Source organism: Anser anser, assembly GCF_964211835.1.
Source record: "Anser anser genome assembly, chromosome: 6".
In the NCBI taxonomy this organism is placed as follows: Eukaryota; Metazoa; Chordata; class Aves; order Anseriformes; family Anatidae; genus Anser; species Anser anser.
Genome location: NC_139726.1, coordinates 38696936 through 38722425, shown reverse-complemented (window position 1 = coordinate 38722425; position 25490 = coordinate 38696936). Strand labels below are relative to the sequence as shown.

At 32.9% G+C, this 25490-nt stretch overlaps 1 protein-coding gene across 4 annotated transcripts in view; it reads left to right on the top strand.

Annotated features, from left to right (window-relative positions):
• Window positions 1-25490, top strand: part of DNAH7 (dynein axonemal heavy chain 7) — a 105199-nt gene that overhangs the window by 49852 nt on the left and 29857 nt on the right. For 3 of the 4 annotated variants that reach the window (XM_083842974.1, XM_083842975.1, XM_083842976.1), the window contains 14 exons: window positions 459-656; window positions 4560-4715; window positions 5964-6132; window positions 8201-8327; window positions 9208-9427; window positions 10655-11527; window positions 12362-12591; window positions 13643-13973; window positions 15695-16041; window positions 17257-17467; window positions 18792-18977; window positions 21121-21284; window positions 23502-23656; window positions 24571-24761. In XM_083842974.1, the coding sequence (XP_083699100.1) occupies window positions 459-656; window positions 4560-4715; window positions 5964-6132; window positions 8201-8327; window positions 9208-9427; window positions 10655-11527; window positions 12362-12591; window positions 13643-13973; window positions 15695-16041; window positions 17257-17467; window positions 18792-18977; window positions 21121-21284; window positions 23502-23656; window positions 24571-24761 (3558 nt within the window). The remainder of the gene's footprint in view (window positions 1-458; window positions 657-4559; window positions 4716-5963; window positions 6133-8200; window positions 8328-9207; window positions 9428-10654; window positions 11528-12361; window positions 12592-13642; window positions 13974-15694; window positions 16042-17256; window positions 17468-18791; window positions 18978-21120; window positions 21285-23501; window positions 23657-24570; window positions 24762-25490) is intronic. The other variant, XM_083842973.1, reaches the window with a different exon arrangement.

Genomic DNA, 25490 nt, shown 5'->3' with positions numbered 1-25490 from the left:
TGGAGCTTTGGCACTAAAACTGATTTCTCCTCAAATTCCATAATTTGGAGATATTTATAATGAATAAAGATTCTGTGAAAAAGATGAGTATGCTTTTTTACATATTTATTTTATTTACATATTTATGTATCGTATTATATGTAATACTTGTATAGGTATAAAAGGAGAGATAAAATCTTTGACTTTCAGTAATACAGTAATTGCATGATTGAGGTACAGGCACTACGTTTCTGTTTAAATAGTCTGAATTGACAGCCCTACATTGCATCAAGTTAAATAAACATATTTAAGTTGATAGTGTTGAAAAAAAACCTATGAAATTATTTTTAATCCTTTCTAATATCATCTGATAAACCCATCCGTTAATTCATAGAACTTTGATTTTCCTATTTGCATTGATTCTATGCTGTTTTTTCATATTTATTATAAATATTTAACTTTCATAAAAATTAAAATAGGGAACAGGAATTTGGGAACCCTGGGTGGAAACACTCAAATCAGCTCCTCCTATACCTCAAGATGTGATGTTTAATGAAATAATTGTACCAACTCTGGATACAGTTCGATATATGGCATTGATGGAATTGTTGACAGTGCATCAAAAACCTTCTATATTTGTGGGGCCAACAGGAACTGGAAAAAGTACCTATATTACTGTAAGTACTTTTAATACTGACTTTAGAGATTGTTGAATGGGGTTAGATGAGGAGTAATTTGATGGCATTGTTTATAAAAGGAAAATAAGACATGATTTTTTGGATATTATGAAATTATGAGAAAGGAAAAAAGCAAAAGCTATGTAGCAAAAGGCAGAATATTTTTTCTTTTTATCTTTTTTTTGTTCTTCACGCGCTTAGACTAAATTCTTAAGCAGCACCTAAATATCTGCTAGAAGAAGCTGCTAATAACTCTTCAGTTTGATTCCTGTATTGGTTTACTTTGCATTGTTATTTTATGCCACATATACTTGGGATGGTCCACACAGACACTGATGTACAAAAGACTACTAAGGCATCCAGTCAGGATTGCTCAAAACAACAACAAAAGAAATGCTTAGGTACTAAACTTGGAAGCAGCAAAAAATGTGTGCTGATATTGTTGAAAAGTTTAGGGGTTAATAACTTTTTTATTCAAATTCTACTATGGTAATTCCGTGCAATGAAAATAGACAAGAACAAGAATCTTGTAATTGAAACAAATATGAAGGCAAAAAAATAAAAGCAATTATTTATAGAATTATTTATAGAAACAAAGAATTATTTATAGAAACAGACTACAGTGAGAGGGGGAATCGGCTAGTCAGGATCTTCCCAGGCAGTTTTCTTCAGATAATCAGTTGGCTGTATGTGGTCATTACAATGAAAAACAGCTGCACATTTCAAGAGAAAGAAAATTTTAATCAAAACAATTGTGTGTCCTGTTTTATAATATGCCAAATATTCTTTACCCATGTTGTCCTGGTCCTTGAGAGAAAATGAAAAAGGTACATAAATAATAGTTATAATCTATTTTGACTGTAGCTGTTTCTATTTCTGAAACAAGATCTTTATGGCAGAATGCTAATACTTGTTCTAGTTTCAGGATTTTTAAGCTTGGTAATCTGACTGTAAAAAGGAGAAAAAAGTGGTTTTTTTTTTTTTTCCAAAATATAGTTAATTGTGTCATTGCTATTCATTTTCTGAGAGGTAGCAATGTCATCAACTGTTTAATATTTAAAGAAGTTATGTTATACCAGTGGCATCTGAAGTCAAACATCTTACCTGGATAGTAATATTGTATTGCATATTCTTTGTATATGAAACACAATACATTTAAAAGTCTATTATGGTATTAAAACAGAGAATTCAGAAGCCATTGTATTCTACCTTACACAATAATTTGATATTTCTTTTGTGTTCATTATGAGAAACCCTTGAATTACATGATCGTACACTTCCCCCCCCCCCTTTCGATCCCAGTCTTACTACTATGAGTATTAGTCTATGTACATCAAAATCAAACAACATTGTTTTATGTAGAACCTCTATTCCACTTGCAGAACTTCAAAGTTTGCAGTACATTCAGAGGAAACAGCTGCTTTAGGGGATTGATTCTGTCCGTCAGTGACAGAAGTCCTCTGTAACAGCAGACAAGTCACCTAAGTCAAACTTTTCACAGGCAATTATTGTGTTTCTCATCTACTGGATGGCTGATTTGAATCCATGGGTTCTGATTTATGGAAGTACTGTTCTTAAAAAAGTCAAGTTTTTGTTCTCTGAAGTAAGCTATCTAATTTGATAATATTTTGCCCATTACCTTTCCATATCTTTGTACTGGTGTGTGCCATAGAAAAGCTTGCAATAAAATTATTAATATTGTCTTTCAGTATGATTTGAATTCTGTGTGATAAATAAGGTGAACACTGAACTGAGAACAAACCATTGACGACTACTTTTTAAGTGATTGGTTTGCATTTTTATACTGAAAGAGGCAACATGTATTGGTTCTCTGTATGCACAATGGTAATTAAAATGCATGATAGTAAATAATAAAAACATTTAAGATAAATAATGACTTAGTACAGCCAAATGCAGTGTATTTCTCAGAGTTCACAAAATTATAATCAAAGGGAATTATCTTGTAAAAAAGCATTATAACTAGGTATTAGAATAAGAAATCACGATTAACGTTTTTTAGTTTCTCCATTTCTACGAATATTATTTCTTCTGTCTTAAGGAATATGCCATTGTAGAATTGAAAGCAGACTTTACTTGCATTTTGAAATGATTGGGTCATTGTTATTTTGGGATAGACTAGTTCCTTTTTTTTTTTTCTTCAGTCACTAACCGATGATTTGTTCCTTTGTTTTTGTCATGTGGTTATTAAAACCATACGGGTTACATAGAAAATGATTCTAACGGATGACATTAAAAAGTTTAGATAACTTTTAATTCTTCATACATATCGGAGAGATACTGTGGGTTAAATCCTGATGCCATCAATCTTTCTGAGAGGCTACTAAAGCCTGATAAGTAAGGGAAGTGTAGCAATATAATGGTCCTGTTGCTGACGGTCACTTATGGAGATTTCCAGTTCAGCATTTTTCATTGGGTTCCATATAGATCCATGGGAAAGCTGTTTCTTTCTTTATTTTTTTTTCTTTGAGGCAAAAAGTGTATAACTTAGTGGAGATATGGAAAATCTATTACTTTATTTTTAGCTAATAAGATTCTCTAAGTAAATCATAAAAGAGAAGAAGTAAGCCATTCCTCTGAGCTGCACAAAAATGGTTTTATTTGTTCTTTTGCCCTCCATTGTGTCTTTTTTGTAGAGAGTTTTGCTTCTGATGATTCATGCAATCCGCATGAAGCCATTTATCTGCAAGCAGATAAAATAAATTTGGTTTCATGGTCTTGAATCTGTTACCTTTCCTTCCTTTTGTGTCATTAAATTTACTGTGGTAAATGAAGTTACTGACTAAAGATTCTGTAACCTACTTTTGTTTTTAAGTTACTTTTCTGAACTAATTTTTTAAAAAGTTAAGATTAAGACTGGAACAAGAACTGTTCATAGAAGACTTCCTGAAATACAGAAGACAGAAATATAATAAAGCATAAATAAAGTATTTCTTTCTAATGAGGAATGTGGCTTGGTTCTACTGGCCCACTTCATTTCTGGGTTGGTAGTTAAGAAAGTGATATTTTGTGGGAGTTTAGAACTGATAAAAAGAGTGGAAGAAATGTGGCTATTGAGTCACGTTGCTGTGCAGTTTTTTTGCACTGTCATTATTACATTTTTGTGGAAAAGTTCATATTTTTCCTTTGAGGTTAAAGATCAAATGCTCTTTCTGCTGGAAAGATGTTGTGGTCTGAAAACTCCAACAGCTGTTGACATAGATTAAGCTATTCATTAGAGACATTAATTTATATGCAGAAATTGCTGGAAGGTTATCTTCCAACGCTGTGGTTTTTCTCACATGTGGGTAGGAAATGAGTCCCGTTCAGTCTTACTTGAAATGGTGACTTTGATCTAGATTTCACCCAGAGTTTAAATTGAAGCTAACAAAAAAGGGACTTTGGAAGGTAGTTAGCATTATAAAACAATATCAATCTTGACGGTAAAGCTTATCTTTAGATATTCTTCCTATGTCCTTTTTAGGAAATATTCCTGGAAACTCTTCAAAACTAGGCATGAGCATTAGGACCCGTGGATACTTTTGCCAGTTTGGGTGTGGCTTAAATACAAATTGACTCTAAGTGGTAGTATGAAATGTTGTGTTTGGGCAAGATACTAACACACTGAATATAATATAATATACTAGGTATGTTATTTTTAGAAGATCTGAAAATACCTATTTTGTGAGGTAGAAATCTTTCTCTAACAAATTAAGTTCATGATTTTTTTTGAATCATTAAAGAATATTGGTTTATCTGATGAAATAAGAGTTAGCTTAGAGATAAATTACTGCTTTATAAATTTAAATGGAATAAAAATTATAGAAAAATGCCTGATTGCTGTTTGCTAAATTGCTTTAAACTTTATCTATGTATATATTTTAACTTTTTTCACAATTCTTCCAGAATTTTCTTTTAAATAATTTGAATAAAGAAGTCTACAAGCCACTGCTTATTAACTTTTCAGCACAAACTACAGCAGCTCAGACTCAGAATATTATAATGTCTAAGCTGGATAAAAGGAGAAAAGGAATTTTTGGACCCCCTCTTGGGAAAAGAATGGTAACCTATATATTTCAATATGTAAATAAGTGTTTAAATGCAAACAAATATGTGAATGCATTGTTTTCTCAACTGATTACAACTGATATCAAGAAAGGTTGATCAATTTCAAATAAGCCCTTGGAATTCTGGTTCTTTTTTATTCTTTTATATTTTATTTCTTATGTTTCCCATCTTCTTTATTCCTTCTCCCAGTACTATGCATATTGTTTTAATCAACAGAAAAAATGTTATGATATGAATAATGGTAAACAGTATTATCATACTTCCCCCTCCGTATTTTGTGATATTTTCCTTTACATAAGAGTTCTATATAGGTAAGGTGTTGCTAAAAACATAGCTCTTGACAGTCTTGTGGTTTCTGAGTTTTATGTAAATCTAAAAGCGGGGTGATGGTGGGTTTGACACTTGGATTTTGCATGTTATGGGGATGCTACAGAAGCTTGTTCAGCCCTCTCATTATTAGCCCTTGTTCATCTACACAGGAATCAGGGAAGGGGGATGTGGAATAAATCAAGAGGGCTTACGTAGCTCTGGGGGTAAACAAACAAATAAAAACAATGTAGAAACCCGGATGGGTGTTTCTTGGTTCTCCATTCTCCTTGATCCTTGTGTTAAAGGGTCAGTAACTCTCCTCAAAACCATCTCAGTATGGTGCTCAGATAACAATGCTAACAAGGCTCATGATTTAACCTGTTTTCCTTTTCACCAAATTTCTGCTCTGTATCAATTAAAGGAAGAGAAGAGAGATAAAATGCATAAATGTGTTTCTAGAACTTGCATTAGTTGCGTTAGGCAACTAGTACCCGTGTCAAGATTTTTCCTGATCAGCAGTGGCCTATGCTTTAGGAATAATAGTGTCAAGAAAGATGTTATGCTTAATACATTTAAAAACAGAACCATAGTCTCAGCAAAGTTTCAGAATTTCATGGATCTTCTTGACTCCATCTTTTTTCCAAGAAAGGGCATATAAGTAGCACAGAAAGGTTTAAATAGCAAGTGTTATTTTGCTATTTTTCATTAAATACACTGAGATAAAAGAAGAGAAATACAGACTTTCTCTCCTCTATAGTTATGTTTTGGAATATCTTTAGAGTTGGCACAGTTACTTCTTAAGTTTGGTTTAATTTAACTCAGCAGCAATTCCATTAAGAACTTAAGGGCCATTTTTCAAAAACACGTAGTGAAGTGTATTACTCCCATTCACCAAAATAAATAAATACAAAATCCTTTGTTTTCCTTTTTCAGGTTGTATTTGTAGATGATGTTAACATGCCAGCCCGAGAGGTCTATGGCGCTCAACCTCCTGTTGAATTACTAAGGCAGTGGTTAGATCACTGGAATTGGTATGACCTTAAGGACTGCTCAGTGATTAAACTTGTAGATGTTCAAATTGTGTGTGCAATGGGGCCACCAGGTAAGAGATGTATAGTCTATGCTTTATCCTGTTTCATTGGTTTCCAAAGGCTGAATTGTTATTATTTTAGTTTGTATCTTTATGGCCTGGGATAGGACTCAGTGAACCCTTTCCTTGTAGGAAACATGAACAGAAATCATAGCAAAGTGGCTGAGGGGCAGCAAAGAGACTACACAAATCTGCAAGGAAGACACGTTGCTTTGCAGGATTTGTATTCAGGATTTTTGAAATTGTTTTGGTCTAATGAGACCATCTTCTTCAAAACTTTTAAAAATAGCACTAAATGGAGGCCTGCAGTAGATAAACCTTACTTTACTTGGCAAAAAAATGAGGGAAATCATATGATGTCAAGGTCGTTGTACTTCTCATAGCCTGTGTACATGTTGACTATGTATAGATAGTGATCAGTGTTGATTTACTTTATCATTTTGTTAGTTAGAAATATTTTATGCATACTTTATCAATTAAAATAAGGAATTAGTGTTTCTCTGATACTATTGTGTTTACTTTTAAATAATCTGTACGCTCTATTTCCTTCACTACAGTAGGAATTGTGCAACAACTTCATGCTTCCTGAAGAAGCAAAACTGCTTCTTGCAATCATTTGTCAGTGTGTTCATCCACAGTTCAAAGCACTTCATCTAAGCATCAGTCTGTGGAACAACTGAGCAGAAACTGCGAAGGAAATGCATAACTTTATTGCACTCCTTTTTTACGTTGGAAATAGCCAAATCTTGGAGGTGCTTTTTCTGCAAAGCCTCCCTTCATGCTGTGGTCCTGTTCCAAGTGACTTTGGACTGCCTTCCAGTTTTCTTATTGTTGAACGGATTAAACACACACACACACACACACACACACACAAAACCTGATCATACGTACAAGTTGAATCAAATATATTTTGAGAACTCACAAAGTTATATTCTTCATTCCAGTCTGTTTATTATTTTTTTCTACTAATAAGAAATTAAAATCTGAAATCTGCATGTTTATGTAGTGTTATTAAAGGAAATATGGAGCTATTTAGAGCTACTTTCTTAAAGTTAGAATTAAAATTTATATTTGAAAAAGAGTATCTTTTGGGTAAAATTCATATTTATATCCCAATAGCTTGTCTAAATTTGCCATCAGTGCACGTGCAAAATTAAACGTGCATTGTAAAATGCTGTGTCCAGGAGACAAACATGGTATGGAAGGAATTACAATGAATAAATTACAATGAATATCTCTCCTTTGCCCTATTCAGGATAAAATAATGAGATTCCTAAGCAGATACTAGTAATATGTATACAGTTATATGTGTATATATACAGTTTATATATGAATATAGACAATTACTAGTTCTGCTTAGTCTCAGCTGGCTGAATGTGAGACAGCTCCATAAGTCTTATGGTTTCATTAGAGCAGGGTCACACCTGAGCTACTAAGTCATGCCTCTTGACTTACTGTGCTAAATGTGTTTGCCTTTTGCTATGGTCCTGATGTTAGGAATGGTACATTGTCCACTTTTCAGCTACTTCTTCCTAATTTGCTGCTATGAGAAGCTTTAACACATTGTGCAGCATCTTAGCCCTGAATTCCCAACAGAAGGAATGAATATCCATTACATTTTACATCTTCCTATTTCCGTACATGTCTTTGTTATCCAAATCACAGTATAGTCATAGCAGCTACTAACTCTAGAACTGGGATAAAATTTAAATTTAATAAGGTATACAGTACTAGTTGTAAAGGCTGCTTTTGTGGTAATGCTTTCAAAATCAAGAACGTAGGTTTGGAATTTATGATAAAAGCTTTCTTCTGTAACTGAAATGTAGTTAAAATAATGTAAAATTATCCATCTATAACTTGACCATTTCAATCTGTATTTTACAGATTATATCTTACAGGAGAACAGTATGACTGTTTTTACTGTCTTGTTGCTTTCATTAGGTTTATGACGGTGTGGTACTTTTCGATGCAACACTGCTAGCTAAATCAAAGATGACTATTAGAAAAAAAAAATTGCTAGTTTTTCCCTGTTTTACTCTAAGTTTTTCTGTTATTTATAGCATTGCTTTCTAATATTTAGGTGGCGGCCGAAACCCAGTGACACCACGATTCTTGCGACACTTCAATAAAGTTACTATTAATGAGTTTGATGATGAATCCATGTACACAATTTTTTCTAGAATCTTAGACTGGCATCTGACTATATGGTAAGGAACCTCTAGATATTGAGAAAAATCAAAATGAGTATTTAAATTATGGTACTAGGAAGTCTCAAAAGATATGTCATAGGACGCTTCTCTTGAAAAGAAATGTCCATCTTTTCTATTGTGTCTTTTGTAGTATTCATTACTCCACAAAACTAAGGCTCATGCAAAAATACTCCAGTGGAGAAGTGCCTATTCTGAAGTCTCCAACCAAGTTTTAGATTAGCTGAGGCTAATTCAGTTATTTGGGATATTTCTATGAACAGTATTCTTTGATGTATAACAAATAATAGTAGAATTTGGTTAGTCGTTATTCAAAGAATAGAACTGGAAACTGTTCTTAAATTTCGTGTGGTTTGAGAAGGCTTATTCTTTCTTTGGCCTTTCACCACGGCATAATTTTTGATTCTATGATTAGAAATTTTTATATTTTTATATTTTTATTTAAGTTTTACTATTCTATCCATTCTGACAGCTAAGTCCCAAAAGACCGTAATATCTCATTTCTAGATGAGGCTTGTGCTTTGACAGCTTCTGACTCTCTGAAGGGAGAAGACAGCAAGAGTTATTTGACCTACTTTACTGTTGCTAATCATAAAAATGGGGGAAAAGGGTATTAATTAGTTGTCTAACATAGCCAAATTTGTCAATATGTTCCACAGTTACTAGATTTGATTCACAGACAGAGTTAATCTTGTTGATCCAGTAAGAGAACTAAGATTTGTAAAACTGTCTGTGAGGAAGTTTAATCTTAGAATTTTAAAATTGGCATGGACTCAGAAGTAAATCAGTATACATACATAATATTGTTTATTAATTCACATGCTAGTATGATGGAATTGTGAGATTCACCTTGTTCTTATCATCTTTTATAACTTGTCAGTTATAGCTTTCCATCACAATATGTAGAATTGACTCCACAAATTATTAATGGAACCATGCGTATGTATAAAGAAGCTATGAAGAATCTGCTTCCTACTCCAGCCAAATCACACTATTTATTCAATCTCCGTGATTTTTCACGTGTTATTCAAGGTGTTTGCCTGTCGAGGCCTGAAACAACAGAATCCACAGGAATGATGAAACGTCTTTGGGTTCATGAGGTAAATCACCTAATACTAAAAAAATAATATTATAAATAAGAAAAAGATGCAGATTTGTGTATAAAAGTTTTTGTAATATTATTTTGCATTGGTTAGCAGCTGTAAATTGATATTACATTCATGAGACAGGATTTTGTCTATTGTATGGGCAGAGGGAATAAGACTTGTTTGAAGTATGAATCTTCTCTCAGTAGACAAGCTGACTGTTGATTCCTTCACTTTCATGTGATTACGTGCTCTCTGCAGCTTTGAAGGTCTGCACAGTCCTTTCCATTTCTTCTCTTCTTCCTCCCCCAAAACACAAATTAATGGTGAGAAGAACAGCAAGTAGTCCTGGGTCATGGGAAATTTTAGTAATCTAAAGTATGGTCCCCACTTTATTTTTTTTCTTTCCAGTCTTCTTTTAGAAGAAATTCCTGATCTTTCTGTTTTCAGCGTTTCCTAATCTTTCAGTCATAATAGGACAGACACTCTAGAGAAACTCAAGTGAACCATCCTTTTTGAGGCAGGAGGAGAATGCTCCAAATAGGTGGTATCTACTTTTTTTTTTTTTTTTTCCCCCTCTCCTGGATTAAAAGAAAGCAAGGTTGTTGGTAATTGTTGCTTTTTAAATATTTAGCATAAGTTCATAGAATCAAATCAAAATAAAGTGACCGTGGAAGAAATCTTTAGTGATCATGTAGTCCAATATACTTCTCCAAAGCAGGATCACAAAGAAAAGATCAAGTAACTTTTGAAGTTTTTTTTAGAAATTTCTTAAGAGTTCTCTAAGTATGAATACAATCTATTCCAGGCAATCCATTCATGCTGTTCACTATCTTTTTCATTAAAAAGATTTTCTAATATCCAACTGCAGTCTTCTTCCCTGAAATACAAACCCATATCTTGTCCTATCTTGCAGTATACAGAAAGATCAACATAATCCCATCCTCTTTGCAGCAGCCTTTTATACATTTATCTAATATGTTAATAAATGTGTAGTGTGTGTGTATATTTCCATACAGACTTTCACTTTAATTCCAAAATAATATTACTTGTCTCAACTGTTCAGATTGATTCTAAATATCTGTTTATTTTTTTCTATGTAGTGAAGTTTAAGATACATATATATATATATATTATTCAATACATAATCTTTTGCAGATTGGTATTTGTTTTATCTTGACTAAAAAATACAAATTCAAGAGCAGAAGCAACTATTAAAAGAATTACATTTTTATCTTACAGGTTCTTAGAGTGTATTATGATCGCTTGGTGGATAATCCTGATAGGGCTTGGCTTGCTGGATTTATCCAAGAAGTAGTGAAAGATGATTTACATGAAGACTTTCATGAACTCTTCCAGAATCTGGACTTCAATAACGATGGAAGAGTGGAAGAAGATGACTTACGTAGCTTAATGTTTTGTGATTTTCATGACCCTAAAAGAGATGACACTAAATACAGGGAGATTAGTGATGTGGATCAGCTGAGATTAGTTGTAGAGAGTCACCTCGAAGAGTTTAATAACTTGAGCAGAAAGCCAATGCAGCTTGTCTTGTTCCAGTTCGCTATAGAACATATTTGTAGAATTTCCCGCATTCTGAAACAGCCTCGCAGCCATGCCCTTCTTGTTGGTGTTGGAGGTAGCGGTCGACAATCTCTTACTCGATTAGCAGCCCATATGGCTGAGTACAACCTTTTCCAGGTTGAAATAAGTAAAAGTTATGGTATCAATGAGTGGCACAAAGACTTAAAAATCATACTAAGAAAATCTACTGAAGCAGAAATGCAGGGAGTTTTCTTGTTTACAGATACACAGATAAAAAAGGAGTCATTCTTAGAAGACATTAACAACTTACTAAATGCAGGTGAAGTGCCAAATCTCTTTGCAGTAGATGAGAAACAAGAAATTTGTGAACAAATGCACCAAATAGATCGCCAGCGGGACAGGACAAAACAGACTGATGGAAGTCCTATAGCTCTTTTTAACATGTTTGTTGATCGCTGCCGAGATCAGCTTCATATAGTATTGGCAATGAGTCCTATTGGAGATGCTTTCCGTAATCGCCTTCGTAAATTTCCAGCTCTTGTCAACTGCTGCACACTAGACTGGTTTCAGGTAAAAAAAAAAAAAAAAAAAAAAAAAAAAAATTGTTGGGCTTGTTTTTTCTAAGGGAAATGCAATAGAAATAGGACTTCAACCCTTTTTGTAAAGTAATTCTCTTTGGTCCAGTTAGCAGTGAAAAATACCTTAGATTTTCTTAGCATCATATTTTAAATTGTTTGCATAATTAGAATCATCTTGACTGTAATTAAGGCCAGTATAGGCAGAATGCAAAATCATCAAGAAAATAAATATCAGGATGTGGTATAAAAGTATAAACGGATGAGCACAGTACTGTAGACACTATAGATTTAAATATCTATTATTTTCTTCTATTATAAGGACTACCAGAATCTATGGTCCAAAAAAAGTTTGAAATCTCTGTCAAAGATATTTTTCCTCACTACTCTGCAGTAGGATTTTTTTCCATCTGCATGTTATATACAAAAAGCTTCATACATAATATTTAAGAAGTAGGATTTAAAGAATCTGAGGAAATTAAATTTCATCAAGTTTTAAAAGGTCCTACTGTATCTTTAAACATTACTTTGAAAAGGAAGAACAGAGACAGTCATACACCCCTATGGATACATTGAAAATGCAAAATTTTTCTTATAGTAAAAGTATTTCTTCCAGATAAAAGAAGATGGTGTCCTTGAACTGAATCTCTAGATCCTAGATATTTGAATTCTTTCCTGTACTGTTATTATCCTGTTTGATAATGATGGATCAGGCCATTTCTTTATGCCTTCATCTATGAAATGGAGTAAAGACACTTTTTTAAAAAAATATTTTGAGATCTATGAGTATGAAGTACTGAATAAGGGAGTGTTTATTCATTTGTTTCAGACATGGCCTGAAGATGCATTAGAAGCAGTTGCTTCTCGCTTCTTGGAAGATGTCGAAATGTCCAAAGAAACTCGAAGTGCGTGTATTGATATGTGTAAAAGCTTTCATACATCTACCATTGTTTTATCTGACTTATTCCATGTGGAACTGCAAAGACACAACTATGTTACACCTACTTCATACTTGGAATTGATCTCCACTTTTAAAACTCTACTTGAAAAGAAGCGCACGTAAGAATTTGTATTTATGACCTTTTCTAATGGAACTCAAGTTCTCAAAATATTATTTTCTATTTCCTATAGCTAATCTGAACAAAACAAATTAATTGTTTCTAGTAAACTTAAATTGATAGAATTGTACATGGATTAAATATATTCCTAGGACATGTACTTGATTCTTGGACAAAAGGTGTGACTTGATGCCTACAAAATATTCTTGCATTAGAACACTTTTAGCATCCCTAGTGTAGCTGTATGTTGATTATATATATATTATGCTGCCAGAATAATTAATGCAGCCTGCTTCCTCTGAGATTTGTTGGAGGATGTCTCCATCTTCTGAGTTGCTAGGTGCCATTGGCTTGCTAGTAGGGTATAGCTGTGCTATATCTGTGCAGAAAGGACCTCCATATGCATATGCACATCTGTTCTGCTCTCATGGATGCTAAGATGAAGTTCCTTTCCTTTCATTTTATTCCCACTGGTAGGACACTGCCATGACAATTAGGACAAGTGCTTAATTTGACCAGCAGGCTGTGTGAAGTGCTTTGTGCAGCAAGAAATTCCAGGAATAAAGGAATATAATCTTCAATATAATGACCTAATGTCTTTGGAATTTCTTCACTGTTGGCTGTCCTCAGAGCCATTCACATTCTGTTGCTAAAATGATTTTTCTCGATTATATTAATATTATTCCAACCTCACCTCAACTAATAATTTCCTCCTACTCCTTCTCTTGTCTGTTAACTACTGTGTCATCTTGATTTATTTTTTTTAGCTCCTGCCAACGAAGTGGCAAGCAAGGGCTTAATAAGCACTTATTTATCTTTATGTGACAAAGTATATATCCGTATCCCAACTTCTGAGTATGCATGGTAGAACAGGTAAAGACTATGTCTCAAGTAACCCCTGCTATGTTTACTATTTGATGAGCAAATTAAACAAGCATGGCAGAGAATTTGCTTATTCAGAGTAGTGAGAAATCGGGGGAATGGGTCCCAGTGAATGAAGTGATCAAGTACTGATAAAATATCTTTATAATATAGTGGTGTGTTTTTTTCAGTAAGGTGATGGAAATGAAAAGAAGATACGAAGTTGGCTTGGAGAAACTGAACTCTGCTGCATCCCAGGTAGCCTTAATGCAGTCTGAGCTGGAAGCTCTGCAACCTCAGTTACGGCAAGCTAGCAAGGAAGTTGATGAGATGATGGTAGTTATTCAAAAAGAGTCTCTGGAAGTAGCCAAAACTGAAAAAATTGTGAAAGCTGATGAAGCGGTGGCAAATGAGCAAGCTATGGCTGCCAAAGCCATCAAAGATGATTGCGATGCTGACTTAGCTCAAGCCATGCCTTGTTTAGAAGCTGCTCTGGCTGCCCTTGACACTCTAACTGCACAGGTATGTCTAACAGTATGTATTTATGCACTAGAGAGGTATTCAGAGAAACAAAAGCATGGAATTATATGTCTTTTCATATTTTACATGATTCTAACAAACACAAAGTTTTATAATTTGGAAACTTCTTGAAACCTTTCAGGTTTTTTTTCTAGCCAAAAAGCTGTAAGACTATATTTTTATGAGCTACAGGATCAAATATTCTAGATATTTCAAAATTCATAGTTATAAAAAATATTCTGAGTTAGCAATAGAGAAGTTACAAAAACTATACTTTTCATTTTCTTATTCAGAACCTGCCAGCCTGTCAACTATTATTTCTATATCCAGTCTTGCAGAGCCTAGAAATAGAAGTTGTGATTCTGTGTCTCCCTGCGTTAAGGACACATACTCTTCTTAAGAGCATGACACTGGAGGCAGACACTTCTGGTTTTATGGTCTTCCTTGCCTAGATAATATTTTGACCATGGCAGAATGAAAGGAAGTTTCCCAGATGGTAAAAGTGAGGGTGGACTAAGTGTACTTCTGCTGTTGTGGCTAAAATGAGAATTTTCAAATACTTTCAAGGAAATCCTAGCTGGAAAGCAGTTATTTTGTTACATACAGTTATTTTTTGGTATCAAAAGTTTTAGATTAGGCCATTATCAGATCATTGGCATGGTTTGTGAAAATAGTACATGACTTAGTCACTTCAAGGCAATTATACTTGCGAATAACAAAACAAGAACAAGGCTTTGAAGGCCGATGAAGTAATTAATTCTTTAGCTGCTGTGAATGCCTAGTGTATCAAAGAAAGGAATATTATAATACAAGAGAAAAAAATGCAGTAGGAACTTCCAGTGGAAAAAAAAGGAGGTTTTTCCTTAAAACATAATTAAATATCATGATGAAAATGGACACACATACCAAAAAAAAAAGTTTGTGTAGGAAAGCTTACAGATACAAAACTCTCTGATTCACCCTACACTCCTCTCATGATAAGCAGAGCAGGAAACAATTTGCAAATTGTGCCCATAAACTAGTTAGTTTACTAGCCTTCTGTTTAATCAGTTGTGCACTGTGTGTAGAATTGTTCAATTCTTTTATATTATTTTCTATATTTGCATTTAAAACTTTGCTTATTCATATCCTGTTTTCTTCTCATTACTAGTGAATGAAGAGAGAAGCTGCATCATCAAAAAAAAAGAAAAATTTTTTTCTCAGTGTTTTTCTTTCTTTCAGTTGTTTTTCCCTCATTCAGTTCACTCTGGAAATTTAATAACTGACCAGAATACGAATAGATTTATTTCTATACTTGGAGTGTATAGATGTTTAGTTCTGCGCTGAAGGCAGTTTTTACCTTATGCTATCTTAAATTTACTAATACACTGCTAAAGTGATTCTTTAAGTTTGAAAGTATCATATTAGAGCCTGAACTGAAATGTAGAGTTGAAATATCTAAATTTATGACTGAAGTGCAATGCCCACTACTGACTTAGGAGCAGAAACAGTACAACTAAAAATGAGTTACAGATGAGATTTTTTTTCTCCTATAAACTGATTGACTAGGTTTCATGTCTTTTTGTTTAAATGCTTAACCTGAATAGCACCTTAAAGAATGAAGTACAGTAGTAAAAAATGAAATAAACATTTTTCTAAAAGAAAATTATATATATATATAAAAACTACTAAAGGTTGTGCTTTTGTTTCTTTTTTGTTTGTTTGTTTGTTTACCTGTTTTTAAGGATATTACAGTAGTTAAGTCCATGAAGAGTCCTCCTGCTGGTGTCAAGCTTGTAATGGAAGCTATATGCATCCTTAAGGGAATAAAGGCAGATAGGATTCCAGATCCAACAGGTTCTGGAAGAAAAATTGAGGATTTCTGGGGTCCAGCTAAGAGACTTCTGGGTGACATAAGATTTCTTCAGTCTCTTCATGAATATGACAAGGATAACATTCCCCCAGCTTACATGGCTATCATAAGAAAACAGTATCTTATAAATCCTGAGTTTGTACCAGACAAGATTCGAAATGCTTCCACAGCAGCAGAGGGTCTGTGCAAATGGGTCATAGCCATGGAGTTTTATGATACGTAAGTATGTATAAAAAATAGTTAAAATAAATTTAATTAAAAAGATCAGTTTATTTCAATACCAGAAGAGATCTGAAATTCTTACCAGTGGGAAATTTGAGCAAATAAAGAAACATTCACTCATATCAGATACCAGTGTTAAGGTGTAGAGCCTGATTTTCAGTTCTAGACTTTTCTGAGAAGGCATGGGAGCAATATGTTCAGTTAGCAAATAAAGTTAACCTTTTAGAAAGCTGCATAGTGACAGAGGCATTATTGAAATGTCTTTGGAAGCTTCTGAAAGTCATATCAAGCCCGAAGGATATTTTTGGTTACACATTGTATTTGATGCAGTGAAAAACGTGTGCTTAAGTTTTGATGATGTTTCCTAATTTGAAACATTAGGAACCCCCATTTAACAGTAAATCAGACTGGGATGACTAAGGCAAACTTGTAATTTGAAATTTGAGTAATGGTAAGTAGCACATGCTTTCATTTGAGAGGATGTTTGTTACTTGACAAACAAGATAAGTAAATGCATACTTGGTAAAGTTTTGAATTTGAGAACAACTTTGTAATATTATAAAGGCCTATTTTCAGAAAGAAAATTAACTAAAAATGTGGACCTTAAAGGTGATATGTAACTTACCAGTAAGAGCGGGGATTCACTAGTTATGAGGCTAATACTTATGGAATACCGTTTCAGTTGATTTAGGACATTCTAGCATGTTTTCTTGTTTCCTTTTTTTTTTTTTTCTTTTGGAAAGATAGTATGTTTTTGATTAATATGATGCTTCCAGTATTTTCCTCATGAAAGCATCAATGGAAAAGATTGAAATCCTCAAAGTCCTCAAAACTGGAAAATAGATTGTTGGATATTAAAAGTTTTTTTCCTCTCTCTCTTTTGTGTACAGTGTGTGTGTAACTTAATATGATTATTTGTGTGTTTCTAATGGAACAAATCTGTAATGGATTCTAAATTGTAATCAAATGGGAACACAGTTTGGAAGATAACCATTTTCACTTTAAAGCATTAGCTCTTGTTACAGAAAATTTTGCAGAAACTGCTTAAGCCAGAAAGTATCAGCACAGAAAAAAGTGATGAATGCCGGTTGTGTTCAGATATCAAATAATGAAAAACAGAATGTTGCGTGAGCTACTGAGTAGTTATTTCCCTTCATCTTTCCTATGCTCATTTTTTTAACGCTAACCCTGGATTGACGGTGTATCTTTCAGATGTTTAATTTATTTTTTGGCCATATTTAGAGTGACAAAAAATGTTGCACCCAAAAAACTGAAGTTGAATGAAGCTGAAGGAAAATTAAAGATTGCTATGGATGGCCTAAGAAAGAAACAAGCAGACCTGAAGGAAGTTCAAGATAAATTGGCTATACTCCAACAGACCCTGGAATCCAAGAAACGGGAGAAGGCTGACCTGGAAAATCAGGTATATGATGCAAAAAATGAACTGTTGTTCTGTTCTTTTTTTTAGAAAAGATATTTAAAATTTGTTTCTCTCTCAAATGAGATTTCTCCTTTTAACTATCAATATGTTGAACAAGTCCTATTCCTAGATTACTGTTTTTTTATTTCATTATAATGGTCTTGAAGTTACAAATAGGCAAAGCATGAGGAACAAATGCTTTAAAATAGTGAAAAATGTAGATGTTATGAATTTAGTGATACCCCTCTGCTGCATCCTCACTCATATCTGCTTTCCTGTGAGGTGGTAAATTTTTAATGATTGTACTAAAAATTTGATTCTTTATTAAATTGTAAGTCAGTACATTTAAAGTTTTGAAAGCTTATTTACACCTTCTGTGCCAAAACAATTTTGAGAACGTTCATGGTAAACTCTGCTCCTGACACATAATAGCCATTATGTGTGCAGAGATAGACGATGTTTTGAAGATGGTCATTTTTATTTATTTCTAAGATTTACAGTACAACACCGTGAGGTTTTGTTACAAGAATACTATCAGAATTTGAAATGGAGCCTTAATTCTTGTCTGTAGTTAAACTCAGCTCTTTGTGTGTTTCTTCTGTATCCTGATATGGTAGTGTTTGGAAGAAGGGAGGACTAAACTACCTGAGCAGTTTGTTACTAGCATGGTGTAAATTGCCTGCTGTGGTTACCAGAAAAGAGAGAGGGTTTAACAGCAAAACAAGAGTTGGCAACATTTTACTCCTGTCCTGCAGCTGAAATGTGTCTTTACTACATAGTAAAGAACTCTAACAGAGCTGGATTAAATTCCTCTTAAATGATATTTAAATAATATTTTTGTTAGATTCTACACAAACTTGGAAGGATGGCATAGTTGAAAACCTACAAAAGAAACGCGGATTATATATTCATAAGGAGGGGTTTTTTTTTTCACAGGAAAGAACATGCCTACTTTCATGAAAGAAACAGTGATCTCTCTGAGATGTTTTTTTCTCTTGTGACATGTCAATCATTTCCTTGACTTAATATTTTACAGATCACATGCAGAGCTATTACGAATTACATGTTTTATATTATTTTTCTTTCCTAGTTTAGGTGAAAAACTAACTGAAATTTTATGGAATTTACTGCGTTTACTGAGATTTACTGTTTACTGAGATTGTTTTTGCTCTTTAAACAATTTTATTGTAATCAGAAGTTTTCTTTCTATTCCATGAAATTATGTAGAAAACACCTGCACAGAAAAATAGCCTTTGAATGCTTTTGATGTTTGTAAAATATCTTTAAAGTGATCAAGTAATATAATCAACTATTTTTTTTTTCTAAGGTTGACTTATGCTGCAAAAAACTACAGCGAGCAGAACAACTGATTGGAGGCCTTGGGGGTGAGAAAACTCGGTGGAATGAGACTGCTTTGGAGCTGGCAAGGCAGTACATCAATTTGACTGGGGATATACTTATTTCATCAGGAATTGTAGCTTACCTAGGAGCCTTTACATCCAGCTACAGACAAGTAATATGCACAGTAATTTTGTCTGTGTGTTTTGTAATAATCTAAATTTAATTCATTTTTATTCTACTATACAGTTTATATTTTTAAATTATATTTTAATAGAATTTGTAAGAACTGAAACTGTATCATATGATTTTGAGTTTTGTTTATAAGTACTGTAATGTACTTAATGCTATGTAAAGGATAGACTCCTTTGATTGCTTCTCTTCTTTAAAGCAATTGCCAGTAACTTTATTTCTCATGGCTCTGCTTAGTCCTATTCCAATCAATGGCTAAATTCTCTTTACCTTTAGGGAAGACAAAATCAGCTCCTATTTCAGCAGCAACACAAGCAAATTTTGAACGTGGAGTAATTCTCTATAAAAAGAGACAAAAGATACAATAGCTCAGTAATATAGCAAATACGTGCTTGTAACTCCCAGTGAAATAAATAGACATTCTGAATACTACAGAATTTTAACATGACCGTTGATTTTAGGTGTCTCAATTTTTAGATGTCAAAATTAGCTTGACTTTAAATTTTTTTTTCTCAACACCGAAACATCCCACTGAATTTAGCTGGAGAAATTAATGCCTATCTCTGTTGAAAATCAGATCCAGGTTGTCGTAAGTTGCTAAAAAACTAAGAGAAAAAAAAATCCATGCGTCTTATTTGAACATAGATGTAGATATAATCCTTACTTCTGCTTCCCCTTATTTTCTATCAAAGTACTTTGTCCATTTTTCTTTAGGAAATTTTATACTGTTCTTTCAAACTATTGTTTTCTTCATAACATAAATATTTTGATATTACTCTTTTAAGTCTTTCTAGAATGGGAGTTTATGGTATGATTATTTATAGTGTAAATAAATAGCATTTACAGTTCCCAATTATGTAATTTTTAGTGTTCTCTTTTATAGTTATAACCTGCATTCTAAGTAACTCTCACTTTGTGTCTGAGTAGGTAGGATTATTTCTGGTGAAATATCTGAAATGGTTCTGAACTGTATTCCTGGCAAGGGTAGATAAAGATGCAGATGATATTCATAAAAGACATGTAGAGACATATACATGCTTATTCACTAAAAATGAATACATATTGGTTTCATATGAAAAGCTTAGTATAATTTAATTCTCTCTGACTGCATAGGTTTTTTGTTCGGTTGGTTTTGTTTTTTTTCTTTCTGTGAAATAGTAGGTATTGATTCCTGGTTGCTAGTTCTTACTCTTATGATTGTGCAGACACACATTAGTTAGGTAATTCAAGAATTGTTGGATGCACTTTTGTTCAGTTCATTTCGCCTGCTCTTATTCTTTTTATCCCTCTAGTTTTCACAAAGAAAAAGTTATATCTTTTGGAATATCAACCTTTTTTATGTGAATTGATAAATCCTTTATTCACCATCTCTGTGAATGTCTCTAGCTCTTTAGACCGTTTCCTTTAGCATATCTTTTTTTTTGTTGCTTGGGGCTTCAACAGCTAGTTTATAGTTTAAAATACTATAGCATACTTCTTTGACCTTACACATATAAGGTGTAATCATATATAAGATTGTGCCCATCATGTGAACAGACTATTTCTATAAAATTTGTTTCTTTAGAAGCATTCTTTCTAGTGGAATATGCTTTTGGGTTTACATATGTAAAGGCGTGTGCCTTCATTTTTATTATGCACCACACAAATTTATAATTTACACAACTGTATTGAGTTATGTGATACAATAGTGAAAAGCAACACTAAATGGTAAATCGTTGTGTTATTAAATTGTTAAGTTAGCTAAGTCTTGAAAAGTGTTTTGTATGTGTGTCCCGAGGGTTGAGTAATGAATTGTTTTTTTTTTGTTTGTTTTTCCATTAGAATATGTGCATTTGTTCTACACTCATTCTATAGTATGGAAGACTACTGAGATGGTAATAAAAGCATACTAAGGTTCTGACCAAGTAAACTTCTATTTTATATATAGAAATCACATGCAAAGGCATTTTTAGAGACATTTTTAGGCACCTTAGACAGAAGCATAAATTTCTTTACATCTGAAGATATAGTGATCTTGTATGTAGCAATTAGTACAGGAAATGTGTTGAAAAATATATATTTTTATAGTTTTGAAAATTTTGTGAATAGACAGAGCTTTAGTTAATGTTTGCTTTCTTCTTATCTAGATGCAAACTAAAGAATGGACATTATTTTGTAAAGCAAAAGACATTCCTTGTTCTGATGATTTTTCCTTAACAAATATCTTGGGAGAACCGGTGGAAATCAGAGCTTGGAATATTGCTGGATTACCCTCTGACACGTTTTCTATTGATAATGGCATCATTATCTCGTGAGTAAAAAATAATTAAATTCTTACAATGAATACTTGTTATTAAATACCTTCTTACAGCATGCTTTTCATTTAACTACCTGTGTAGACAGGTGTGTTTTTTTTTTTGCTGCAGAGCTGGTTTAAACTGTATAGCTGGCTTAACAACCAAAGTTATAAAATTAAAAATGACAGGAATGTTTCAATTTATAAGAAAGAGTAATAATTCCTTTTCACTCTCCTCCTTTTTAATTTCTATTGATTGCTATTATGATACCACCTTTTTTTTTCTTTTTTTCTTTTTCCTACAAACACACTGCACACTGGATTGATTACTCTTCAGTTTAAGACATCCTAAAATGCTTCACTCAAGACAGGGGAAAAAAAATAACCTTCAAGTAAATATATAAGTATTTATGAAAATACATGTTAGTAGTTGATCAAATCTTTATGCTGGAGTAAGAGGAAGCTATTCACAAGAGAAATACAAAGCAGTAAATACTGTATTCTGCAGCTTGGCTTTATCAGTATTTTAAAGTCATGAGAAATGCAAGAAGTGAAGGAATAGAATTTTCAATACTTTTCCTGTAGTATAGCCAGTAGTTATGGAAGTAATCATCCCTCAAAAACTACAGCTCTTTTAATTTTAAAGAAATATGCTAGTATCAGTTGCTACCAAGAAACATTTCTGCAGAGCTACTAAAGATTATTCTGCTAATCTTTCTATGAGGGTCACGTACTTTTTCTGTCAGATGGTACTGGAGATTCTATAGGTATTCTATAAAGAGTTTTCCAGTTTATTTTGGCAAGTGGTACAAGATCTTAACATCTAAGCTTGCGTTGTGACTGTTAAAAAAGCACCTCTCAGTTCTGTCCAGTATGCTTGCCAATACAATGCTACTGACTTTCAGCTACTAGGTTTTGTTCTTAAGGCAACTGAAGTCGAATTGACCATGAAGCAATGTTGTTTTGATTGGTGTTCTCTTTGTGATTGCTACCTGTTCACTTCCATTCACATCTGTTAGTTCTGCCTTTTCTGTATAAAGAATAAAAACCAGGTTAATGACTGTCAACTAGGCAGGTGCCTAAGTGGAGAAACAAAACACTGTAAAACAGAAGTAATGCACTAGCTAAAGAACCTCAACATATTTTCACTTGACTTTAAAGTTAGAATTGATTGTATGTCTGGAAGCAAAACTTCTTCCTGAAGTTAGCAGATATGTGCTGGGATAATGAATGTAGTATGTAACTTCTGTAAGCAATTACTGTATTAATAATTCAATCACTCAGGCTAAGCAGTTGACAAACGTTAATGAATTCAGCATTTCCACAGTACATCCTATCACTTCACTTTTATAAAGCTTTAATCAACATTCTCTTTGAAATAATGGAAGGATGATTAGCACTTTAAAACTAAATAATGATAGCTCTTAGTTTTGAAATGAGATTTATCTCAAATTGAAAATACGTATTGTGCGTGTAATTACATGTTTATGCCTAGCATTTATTTTAGGGCCCCAAGAACCATATAAAATGCATCTCAAGCCTTTTATAACAATAAATAAATTTAAAAAGCAGAATTAGAGATATTTTTGGAAACATGGTGATTGCTTATGCATTCCCATCAATAAAAAATGGTTTTATTGTTGATGAAAACTCTGTGTGTTTGGCTGTTATAAGGGAACACTTCTTTAGTTAATGTAACTACATGTGGTAGAGAATACTGCAAAAAAATACATGAAGTAGTTACCAAGTCTGGCAAAAAATAAAATCCAGAAGTTCTGCCTGTCCATTGCTGCTTTAGTTAGGATCTAAAAGATAGATACCTATGAAGCTGCTTACATGTTTCCTTTTATTCTAACTGTAAAATCTCTCTTCAGTAGAAAATTCTGTTAATTGGCTTGAAAATGCTAACTTATTTTTATCATTACTATATTAAAACTGTTCAAAATTTCCAAACTTAAAGTGGTATTTTTATTTTTAAAATGTTAAAAAATAAAGTGAGATGAAACTTTCTAGGAATTAAGAAGTATTATTCTTAAGTACTTTCTTAGAATATCCTCCCCCTTAGAAAGGGGGATATTATTTTTGTAAATAAAGTATGTGCCTACTACAATTTTATACTTATGTGCTTTTGTTGTAATGAAAAAGTAAATAAATTGCCTAAAATATCTACTTTGAGATAAACATTCGAATAGCTTTTATTTCAGTTTTGAAAGTTTGTATTTTTCCTTTTAGTAATGCAAGAAGATGGCCTCTAATGATAGATCCTCAGGGTCAAGCAAATAAATGGATAAAGAATATGGAAAAAGTCAATAGCTTGCATATAATCAAACTCAGCGACCCTCAATTTGTTACAACACTGGAAAACTGCATTCAATTTGGTAGTCCTGGTAAGTTATTAAGTTATGAAAGTGTAAATTACAAAAGAACCTGGAGAGGGCACAATTAACTAAAAAATGGAACTTCGGTGAGTGTCAAACATTTCTCTTTTTGATCCAAATTGGTGCGATAATAGTTGATGTCCTCACCCCAGGTAAAAAACTACTTCTCAGCACAATATAATCCTAACCCTCAGTTTAACTGGTATCTTTTAATTGCTCTATGAGACTTATGTCTTTATTTTTATATTAAAATAATTTGATTTCTAAAAAGTAATGATGTTTTTATTTGGTATTTTGTATTTATTTTAGAGTATAAATTACTAGATTGCTAGACTATGATCATTTAATGATTCCTGTATTCTGCGTAGTAATTTTACTGCAGTTATTTTACTCTTTTACCCTCAAACGTAAATAAATTAATGAAATACATGGCTATATCTGCAGCTATTTTTTAACGGATAACTGGACTACAAATAAAGAAATGGATTGTTTATTGTCAATTATTTCTCTCTTGATTTAGAGATTCTCATAGGTTTACAGAGAAAACAGAAGCAGACTTAAGTACCGAAAATGACTTCTGTGCAACATGGCATTTAATTTGTTGTTAGGTCCCTTTTTAAAAATGGTAGCCTTAAACTGTTCTAATCCGCTGGCAGCAGTAATACTGGTAACATTTTAGTTGCTTGCTTGTAAAATGATACACTAATAATTAAGAAAATAAAGAAATTAAAGGTACAGTTCTCTGCTTCATTGTTCAATTAGCTGAATACTCTAAGAAACATAACCTTATCTGTAGATATTGCTCGATTGATGTTTTTATTGTTTGCATGCTACATACACATTATATGTATGTATTGAAAAAAATATGCGTATATATATATATATGTCAAGATAGCCCTGCTAACTCTTATGTTATGTTGAAGTGCTACTGGAGAATATTGGAGAAGAACTGGATCCTATCCTAGAGCCACTTTTGCTCAAACAGACATTTAAGCAGTCAGGAAGTATATGCATTTGCCTTGGAGACTCCACTATTGAGTATGCGCCCGAATTCCGCTTTTATATTACAACTAAGCTGAGAAATCCACATTATCTTCCTGAAGTATCTGTTAAGGTAATAATTTTGAAAACAAATGTTCAAACTGTGTTTTAATTTTAAAATGATTCCTTAGCTACAATCAAGGAAGAGTTTCTGGCATTAGTTGATTCCTTCTCACCTGTCAACACTGCTCTTCTTGACACTGCTGGAAGCCTGGTATCATCTTGGAAGTGTTGACATTTCTCATACCTAATATTTCACCTTTCAATTCTGTCATTCTTTAATACTGTGATAATACGCTTTTTACCAGTTTGTATCTCCCGATTCTGTTTAGTCACCTTTATTGTAAAAATATTTACTGGGACTTAATATAGTAGTCACCTCACATGATAACTCTAAATTAGACTTTCATATTCAAGATTTTTATTTGTAGTAGACTTAGGGACAAGAGTCTGAGCAAATTTTGGCACTTTACCGTGTTTATAAATGAAAATGTATTTCCAGATTTGTGTATTTGATAACAATAGCCATTTTTATTTTTCCATTAGGGGGAAAAAAAAAAAGTTGTTTCCTACATGAAAGAATAAAATTGGTGGTTTATTCTTCTAGAAGTTGCTAGGGAGATGTATTCCACTTTTTATTCACCATTGCTTTTACAAAATTGTTTATAGAAAAATATTGAAAATTTACACGTTGGTTAAGCATAGGGTAGTGAAACACAATCTTCAAATCAAAATTTTGTAAACTAATGTGATATTCAGCAAAATGGAAGAGTAAGTTAAGTTTTAACCATGAAGGAGTACT